At 42.0% G+C, this 9,951-nt stretch overlaps 1 protein-coding gene across 1 annotated transcript; it reads left to right on the forward strand.

Moving 5' to 3' along the window:
- The first annotated feature begins 15 nt into the window (after positions 1 to 15).
- On the forward strand, positions 16 to 9,602 carry LOC121935131 (glucose-6-phosphatase catalytic subunit 1-like). The gene is made up of 5 exons (XM_042476296.1): positions 16 to 349; positions 1,675 to 1,784; positions 4,867 to 4,972; positions 6,853 to 6,968; positions 7,489 to 9,602. The coding sequence occupies exons 1-5, from the start codon at positions 120 to 122 to the stop codon at positions 7,998 to 8,000; spliced, it is 1,074 nt and encodes a 357-aa protein (XP_042332230.1). The 5' UTR covers positions 16 to 119; the 3' UTR covers positions 8,001 to 9,602.
- Positions 9,603 to 9,951: the final 349 nt, after the last annotated feature.

Consider the following 9,951-nt stretch of genomic DNA (forward strand, 5'->3'; position numbering starts at 1 on the left):
TTGGGTCCAAAGCTCAAGCTGCCATACACAGGAGGGGATAAAAGGCAGTGAGAGCTGTATAAGGCTCCAGTACAGCCTCAGCACAGACCCAAATATCCTGTCGCTCAACCCTCAAGAGCATGGAAGCCAGTATGGACCTTCTCCATCACACTGGCATCCAAGCCACACATTATCTCCAAACAAGCTACCCAGGATCCCAGGACTTGTTCCTCTTTGTCTCTTTTGCTGCCGATCTCCGAAACACCTTTTTTGTTCTCTTCCCCATCTGGTTCCACCTCTGCGAAGCAGTGGGTATCAAACTCATCTGGGTGGCTGTGATTGGTGACTGGTTGAACCTCGTATTCAAGTGGTAAGTAGTCTGTCCACTTTGTAAATTTGTCATCTGAACAGAGGACTTCTTTGTCAGGGCTCAGCTCCAGAACATTTAATGTTTCTTGAAGGTTTGAAATATTTCCCTCAAGAGATGTGTCTGTAGTTCACTGTATGATCAGAAAAGGGGATTTTTCAGCTCAGAGAGCATGGCTCCTGACAAGTCTGGACCATGGTGACTCTGTTTGTATGCAATTAGACATTCTAGGCATGGCTATGCCAATCTATCTGTTTTAATGGGTCCAAGGCGGGGGGCGGGGGGAGGTATCCATGACTTTGGTGAGCTATGTAGCCTGTAGTTGTGTTCAAATATAGAATCTGATGGGGAGTGCTAGGAAAGGTAGAAGATAGTAGAAAGAGAGGAAGTCTGGAAGCCAGGTGGCTAGACTCTATTAGGGAGGTCTTGGGCCTGAACCTGCAGGATCTGAGCAGAGCAGTGGAGGATAGGAGGTCTTGGAGATGTCTCATCCACAGGATCAGCATGAGTTGGGGTCAACTCAAGGGAAGTAAAAAAATAAGGTTCCTTATAGAACAGAAGAGAGGCTCCAGTATCTTCCTCTTATCAGATGTCACTCTTCCATGAGAAAATGAACAGATCAAGGGATGTAATAGTGCCGCTCTATTCTGCTTTGGTCAGGTGTCACCTGGAAAACTGTGTCCAGTTCTGGGCACCACAATTAAAAAGGATGTTGTCAAGCTGGAATGTGTCCAGAGGAGGGCAACCAAAATGGTGAAAAGTCTGGAAACTTTGGCTTATGAGGAACGACTTAGGGAGCTGGGTATATTTAGCCTAGAGAAGAGAAGGTTAAGATATGATAGCCCTGCTTAAATATTTGAAGGGATGTCATACTGAGGATGGAACAAGCTTGTTTTCTGCTGCTTCAGAGAATAGGACCTGGAAGAACAGATGCAAGCTACAGGACAAGAGATTCCACTGAAATATTAGGAGGAACTTCTTGACAGTAAGAGCTGTTTGATAGTGAAACATCCTCACTCAGAGTGTGGTGGAGTCTCCTTCCTTTGAGGTCTTTAAACAGGCTGGATGGCCATCTGTCAGAAATGCTTTGATTGTGAGTTCCTGCATGGCAGGGGGTTGGACTGGATGGCCCTTGTGGTCACTTCCAACTCTGTGATTCTTTGATTCCTTTGGGCAAAGCTATCTGCTTGCCAATAGTCTGAATCTATATGTACAACACTGTGTTTCTTTTGTTCTTAGCTTGTTCTGTTGTGTAGGGACTCCCTGCCCCATTTCCTTTGACAAATCCCTTAGCAACACAATACCTCTAACATTTCCTCTCCCTGCAGGATTTTGTTTGGACAGAGACCCTACTGGTGGGTACATGAGGCCAGTTTCTACCACAACACTTCAGCTCCTGTGATCCAACAGTTCCCAATGACTTGTGAAACTGGCCCAGGTAAATTCTTTTTTTAAATCACCCAAAGAAAGGTTGTTACAGCTGCAGCTGTAAGGCACAACAGGAGGTGACAAGGCTAGAACAAAAAAGGTAAATCAGCATTTTTCATCTTTGGCTACGCTGGCTAGAACTTCTGGGAGCTGTAGTCCAACATTTGGAGAGCCAAATGATTCTTATCCCAAAGCTAAGGAAAGAGGTTCCACTTATGTGCAGGTAACTGGTTCACACTGAAAGAAATAGTATATCTTGTTTTTGCTTGGATGTTTTGTACATGCTGAAGCCCAGCTTAGGACTTTATCACACGAGCCTTGAAAAGTGGAACCAGAGCAGGATAGTCACATCGGTGGCCATACTTTATCACATGAAGCTGTGTCTGTGCAGTATCTGGTCTGTAATCCATCCATTGCTGGAGTGCTCCTTCTCATTGATAGGCAAAACCTATCAATGCCTTCCAATTGTGTTGCTTTTCCACTATTGATGTACATGTGATAAGTTCCTCCTGGAGCAGTTCCAATATGCAGGCAGTCATATAGTGCAAGTGGGTGTTATTCTGTTTTTCTCTTCCCCCTCCCCCCTCCATCCTCTTACTATTCCCAAGCAGGCTTTTTTTCATTCCCTGTCACCCATTTCTTTTCTTTTCTTTCTTTTTTACTTAATGGATTGCCATGATCATGCAATTGCACTTACATTAAAAGTAAATACAGACTCAAAGGCATACTAGGAAGAGCAGAGGGCAGAGAGGCAGGACTATGGAAACCAGTATGAGGAATCCAAGACAGAAGAAGTACCATGGCAATTTGGAAGAGCTGTGCGATAATGACTGTCCCCAACCCAATATTTGCGTTTTCTACACTGATGTAATTGTGGTGCCTTACGAGCCTGGTGTGATAAAGTCCTTAGGCATGATTATCTGTTGCAGAGCACTCAAAGAAAAAAAAAGTAACAGAAGGAAAATGGTTGTTCCTAAAACTGTTTTGTACTGCCACCTTTCCACCTAATGCTATCGCATATGTACTCTAACCAGCAGTAATATCCAAGATCTTGAGCAAGGTCCATCTCAATCTGAGAACCTTTTTTTTTTTAATTGTGGCATTCTTCAACATGAATAACACTGAGATAGGGCCACTCTTGGCATATATGCATTAACATCACAGCATCTAGTCTGCAAGAGTCTCAGTTAATCAAGACCAGCCTTCCCCAGCTCTTCAGAGCTACCACTCCTATCATCTCCCATCACTGGCTATGCTGATGGGATTTGCAGTCTAACAGATCTGGAGGGTATCCTCTTTGGAAAGATTGATCTAAGAAGCGTTTTGGCTTTAACACAATCCTCTGTGCCTTAATTTCCCCCTTCTCGGATGAAAAGCCAGCTAATCATATCCACCCTTCTCTTAATTCCTGTTTATTGTTAAAAGACAAAGGATGCTTCCAGACAGACAGACATCTCTCAGTGCTATTAGTCAAAAGATATTGTGTAACTTTCCTATCTTTCCCTCCTTTATGGACTTTTTGTTGTGAGAGTGGGGAAAGGAAGTATTGATGGGAAAGCATGGGGAATTATGGATAGAAGGCAACATTGTGTGTATACCACCCTCAATAAAACTGTGTGAGTTAGGTCCAATAATTGCACAATGAAGGCTTTCTCTAGGAGCACCCAAAGCTACACCAAATGTAGGTCTCTGTCAGAAGGAACCTCCCGACAGTAAGAGCTGTTCCACAGGGGACCACACTCTCTCAGAGTGTGATGGAGTCTCCTTCTTTGGAGGACTTTAAACAGAGGCTGGATGGCCATCTGTCAGGGATGCTTTGATTGTGAGTTCCTGCATGGTAGGGGGTTTGGACTGGATGGCGCTTGTGGTCTCTTCCAACTCTGTGATACTATGATTCTAGAAGATGGTGCTTTAGATTTAGTTCTATGAGCCCATTAGAGATCATCCAGAAAGGCTCTTTTCTCTTTCCCACCACCCTCTTACACTCAGTTGATGGGAACAAGGGAGAGGCCATTCCCAGTGGCTGCTCCAAGACTTTGGAACACCCTCCCAAGAGAGGTCAGGATAGCCCATCCTTGCTCTCTTTCAGGCAGCTGGTCAAAACATTTTTATGCTGCTAGGCTTTTACAAACAGACAAGGGTTGGGCTTTTTATAGAGTGTAGCACTGTTTTTAAAGTTTTAAAGGATTTATATATAGTTTTTAGTACATTTTAATATTTTAAGGTTTAATGTTTTAACTCATAAATTGTTTGCTTGTTTTTTAAAATCATATATTTATACTTTTATTTTGACATTTATATGGTTTTTAACTTACGTTGTTAGTCAGCTTGAGTCCCATTATAGGGAGAAAGGTGAGATATAAATGTTTAAGCAGCTTTTGATTATGGTGAGCTTCCAAGGAATAGACAGTATGTCTGTAAAATATGCTGTAAGGCTCTCAAAGTATATTTTGAGGATTTGAGCAATTTGGATTGCCCCCCGGAAAGGTGATGGCACACAGATTACTTCAAAGGAATTCAGAGTCCAGACTTAACATTAAGCAGAGTGAGGTGACTGCTCCAGGCGACCGATTTAGAGTGTCACAAAAAGACAAACGTGTGTATATGTGTGTTAGCCATTTAATTTATGACTTATATTTGCTACTAGGATGAGCAAGAGGATTTATTGGCCTTTCTGTCTCTGGTATCAAAATACTTTGACAGATTTGAGGTAATATGTTGGAGGGATGGAAGAAGAGAGGGGGAGCAAATTCCTGGTCTGCCTTAAGGCAAAATATTTGTTGGGGACCTTTCACACTGCACAGTGATAGTGCTATGATTCTACTGTTAACTTTCAGGGCTGCATCCTATAGAATCTTGGGGTTTGTAGAGGAGGCACTACAGATCTCTGACTGAGACTTCTAAATGATCCTCCAGAAAATGTAGACCCCTGGATTGTATAGGATGGGGAATCACAGTGCTATAACTGTGAAGTAGAAAAAGGCCCTGGAACAGAGCCTGCCTTTTACTTTAATAATATATTTTGAATAAGACCTGACAAATGATATATGATTTGTAGAGCTAAAGTCTGTTATTTTTTCATCCTATTTTAGGTAGCCCCTCTGGCCATGCAATGGGTGCAGCTGGTGTGTACTATGTGATAGTTACAGCCATCCTCTCCATCATGCTGGGAAAGAAGCAGCCATCATGGAAATACCGGTAAGAAATGGCATCTGACTAGTGGGCCCCTTAGTGTTTTACCAAGAATATTCTTCCCCACACTTGGTGTAGCTTTTCATTTAAATAAACTTTTCCTTTTTGTTCTGTTTTTTTTTATTATTTAAAAAATTTTTACATCTTTACATCAAGGTTTACACAACACAAGAGCAACAAATGATCCCATAGAAGTTCAACCTATATTATGAAATCTCTATAACTTGTCTATTATATGTTACTAGCTACTAGTAGCTAGTAGCTTTTTGTTCTGTTTTAATATATGTGACATAACCTTCACGTTTTATTAAAAAGAATAAAGAGGCTTATCTCACACTTTCTGATTTGAATGAAGATGGAATGGAATGGATTTTATCGCAAAACCTCATTTGCAAAATGTTTTTATTGTTACGTTCCGTTCGCATGAAATGTTTCTGACGATTGTATTCCATTTTCCCTTCCCAGAAAACGTTTTGAGGCTGTTACTCCCACTGTGTGCAATATCTATTGTGTCCCAATTGTGTCCCCCTCCGATCCCTAGTGTTATGACATGGCGTGAAACCCCTCCTCTTCATTTATCATCCATTGCTACTTTCCCTGCCAAGACGGGATGGTGATTTGTTCTCCTCAATAGTATTGAACACTTTGGATTAATGTAATCCTGTCCTTTTACATTTGTTGTATCCAGAGTGAAAATGCTTCCTCTTTTGTCACACAGGTTTTTTTTATTATCAATAAAGCAGCATTCAGTGTATGTTAGAAAATCAATATGTGAGGATGCACCACTCTTAAAATACGTGTGTGTGTGTGTGTGTGTGTACAGAGAGAGAGAGAGAGAGAGTCGGCACTCCTTATCCACAAATCTTTTATCAATGGATTCAAGCATCCACAGCTTGAAAATATTAATATAAAATATTATTAAACCCAAATCCGATAATCCATTATGATGGATGCAGACAAGCAACACCACAGAACACAGCACATGACTATGGAGGATTGTAGAAATGCCCTCCCCTCCCGCTGAAATTTGCACCCAATATTATTTCACATGTACACATGCACAGAAAAAAGCATGCCTTGTTGTCCTCTAGGAAGTTCTGTCTTTGTCATAATTTGTATAGTCTAAGACCTAATGGATGTCTTGTTATTTGTGTGTTTTGTTATGCGTTATATGTTGTATTTGTTATATATGTATTGTTATGTATATATGTCATTTTAATGAAACTGAAATAAAGATTAATTAAAAAAAAGAAAAGAAAAGAAAATTGGGGAAGAACGAGTCACGTGTGGAAAGGGATCTGGTTGTGCGGTGATATCCATTCACAGCCAGGTCCAAAAATGTCAACATGTCGTCTTCTCCATTAATGCTGTGTGATAGCAATAGTTCCAATTATGTTCACATATCAAGCAGTATACTGAATGGGGTAGCGTTAGTCCTCATCCCGTTTCATGACCTGTCCGCTTTGTTAACAGGAACACAATGGGGAAAAAGTTAGTGCAAGAAGATCCAAAGTTAAACAACTGGTCTGAAATATGGGTGGCAGGAATGACAGTGATTGTAGAGTCATATCAGTCGAGCAACTGACAGAAAACAAGGCTCATCTTGCCATGGACTAATCTGTTGGGAATTCTGCTTTCATATAGCACCTTATCTTCATCTTGGACCTTGTGGGGAGGGGAAACAAAGACCAGCATAATATCTAATGCACAAAATTGCAGAAAAATCCACAGTCTAGTTTTCCAGAGCCCCTCAATTTAAAACTCTTGCATCCTGAGACTGGGTGGCAAAGGTAGGAAATTAATTTTTATGGGCAATGCTTGACATAAATGTTTGATGTATATTTGTCTGTGCTCTCTCTTATTGTCTTGTCTGCCTCCTTTTGCAGCTTCTTACAGGCCATACTGTGGACCACCTTTGGAGCCATCCAAGTCTGTGTCTGCCTGTCTCGTGTCTTCATTGCTGCCCATTTCCCCCATCAAGTCATTGCTGGTGTCTTCTCAGGTGAGTACAGTCCTTGTACTGTTTACTCCCAATCCTTTTTTGCAGGTTGAGATATATGATAAGACTGCAGCCATTACTATACACAGTTTTTGCTGCCCTACAGCCGACTGCAGAGATACAATTCTACTGTACAGTTTACATTTAACAAAACTGGAAGAGTCCCCCACCCCAAGGGAATCTTTTTAGTGGCTGTGAGGAGCCTGCAGAGTTCACATGTGCAAAGCTGCTGGAACATATATGGGAGTCGTGTGCAGAGGTGCTAGTGCAGTGAAGTGCTAGTGCTCTCTGGATTAGAATTCTACATACCACTCTGTAAAATGCAAATCCCAGGATTCCAGAGGATGTTGCAATGGCATTTAAAGGGGAATCATAGTGCTGTAACTGAGTAACATCAAAAGGCCCTAGGAGTGCTATATCTTGTCCACTTAAGCTATTTTACAAAGCACACTGCAATCTGCATTGCTAAATGTTCCTCTTTGATCTGATAATCTGAATGTTCTGCCTCCTCCTTCCAATCCAGGCATGTTGGTGGCTGAGTCTTTTCAGCGCATACACTCCATCTATGATGGTAGCCTGCGGAGGTATTTGGGTACCACCCTTTTCCTCTTCTCCTTTGCCCTGGGATTCTATCTACTCCTCAAGGTGCTGGGTGTGGACCTCCTGTGGACCTTGGAGAAAGCCAAGAGATGGTGTGACCATCCAGAGTGGGTGCACCTGGACACCACACCTTTTGCTGGCCTCCTGCGCAACCTGGGTGTGCTCTTTGGGCTGGGACTGGCGCTTAACTCCCCAATGTACATGGAGAGCTGCAAGGGGAAGCAAGGGCAGCAGCGGACCTTCCGAATGGGCTGCATTGGGGCATCGCTCCTTATCCTCCATCTCTTTGACTCTTTTAAGCCTCCTGCCAAAGTGGAGCTGCTCTTCTATCTGCTCTCTTTTTGCAAGAGTGCTGCTGTGCCCCTGGCAGCAGTTGCCTTCATCCCCTACTGCGTCTCCCAGCTACTCAGTCAGCAGGACAAGAAAACTGACTAGTAGTGAAGACTGGAACTTTGTATGGAACCTAAAGAGAGACACTAAGAGACCTCAGGGCAAAAGGACTCAGCTTTTGGGGACCATCTTAAACTTGGTTTTCTGGGTCATTCGGGTCTTGTGGGTCCCTGTTTGGGTCATGGCCTTTGCTGGATGGAGAGTGAGGCTGACCAAGCTGCCCCTTAACATACCCACTGTTATTACCCATCTGGTACTGCTAATAGGTGTGAATGTCTGTGCTCTTTAGAAAAGAAGCAGTCCATCACCAGCCCTCTTGACTGCCACCAGGAAAATCAGTTACCAGCTTGATGCTTTCTGCCTGAGGTCACCCAAATGCTCTGTAAGAAAAATCTTCCATTGCATATGTTGGTGGTGGTGGTGGCCCTTGGGGACAAAATCTAGAGTTTTTCAGCCAGGACATCTCCAATTGACCACCCAGAACATAGGGCACTATGGCAACCATGTTAGCACTAGGACCTGGTCCCGTTTGGGCATGACAGAGCCCATTAAGGCTGATACTGTGTACTGCAGTTTTCATTCTTCCTATTTTCATAAAAACATTTTATAGTAATGGATGGCCAGACATGCATTTCACTTTGTTACAGATGTTAATTTTATTATTTTTATTTTTAAAATATAGTATAATTTTCTACCCATGAAACAGTGCTTTTCCCAAATAAATGTGTTTAGTATCAGGGTAGCAGAGACAAACTCTGTTTTATTCCTATAGACATGATGGTGCTATGATGTGGATTTAAAATCGAAAGCAGACATGCTCAGAATATTTTTCATTACTTTTTAAGAGGATTAGAAACTCTCTCTCACATACACACACACATGCACACACACACACACACATTTTAAGACATCAGGAATATAGAAGCAGTTGTAAAGCACAGAATGGCAAAACTGGGGAAACAAACATTGCATTTATGATGCATAAAAAATGTTATACACATGATCATAAAAAGCTGGGAGGATCCATAACACTGTTAAACTCAGGGTCCAAATGAGGTAAGAATCACAAAACCCTCCAGATGTTGTTAGACTACAGCTCCCAGCATTCCTGATCATCAGCTATGCTGATTAAAGCTGCTGGGTCTTGCAGTTGAACAAGTTCTGAAGGGCTGCATGATTCCAACCCTGTCTACCCAGCAGCACCACTGATGCTGCTTTGCGGCATGATTGACAATAGAAGATCAGGAAAGAAAAGCTCCTTAACCAGTGTCAGTCCATCCCTGACATAAACCAGTACTAGCTCATATCTTGGGGAGCATCTTCCAAAAGTTCAGCTGCCTAAAGCAGTGAGGTCAAATGGTCAGCCTTGTACATTACAGACAAAACATGGAAATAACCATGTTGACCAGGGGATTCTGGTAGCTATAAACCAAAACAGTAACATTTCCAAACTTTTCATATGGAGACTTTTTATCACGGGAGGCGGGGTCACTGTAATATTTTCACTTGGAAAGGAAGTAGTGTTGAGGAATCTACTTCTGCCTTTTGCAGTCTGGAAATAGTCTATATAAATGTCTCTGTACCATTGTGCCTAGACTCATTTGTTATGATGAATAAAGCATGTCATTTGTTTCATTTGCAAAAGAATTTTAAGTTGGCTTACTTTTGAAACCTTTGTTAAATTAACATCTTAGACCTTTAACTTTCACCATATTGGGACAATGATTCACCCTCAAAAATAGTTTACAGTAACCAAAATGCACTCTGCAAAGTCTTGTTTTAGAGGCTCTCTTCTGTTTCAGCCTAGAAAACAAATCTCAGTTTTTTGCTCTAGGGCAAGGTTGAGCAAGTGCTCTGGGTGACATGGGAACATTTTTGCTGCATATTTCGGTCTCTTGCACTATTTTAGGTCGAGGCGAGGTGGGTTTTTTTCTACTTCCCATTTTTTAAAAAGCATTTGCCAGGCCTAGAATTCTCTGGGGAGGTCCAAAAATGA

The sequence above is a fragment of the Sceloporus undulatus genome, chromosome 6 (assembly GCF_019175285.1).
Source record: "Sceloporus undulatus isolate JIND9_A2432 ecotype Alabama chromosome 6, SceUnd_v1.1, whole genome shotgun sequence".
Lineage (NCBI taxonomy): Eukaryota > Metazoa > Chordata > Lepidosauria > Squamata > Phrynosomatidae > Sceloporus > Sceloporus undulatus.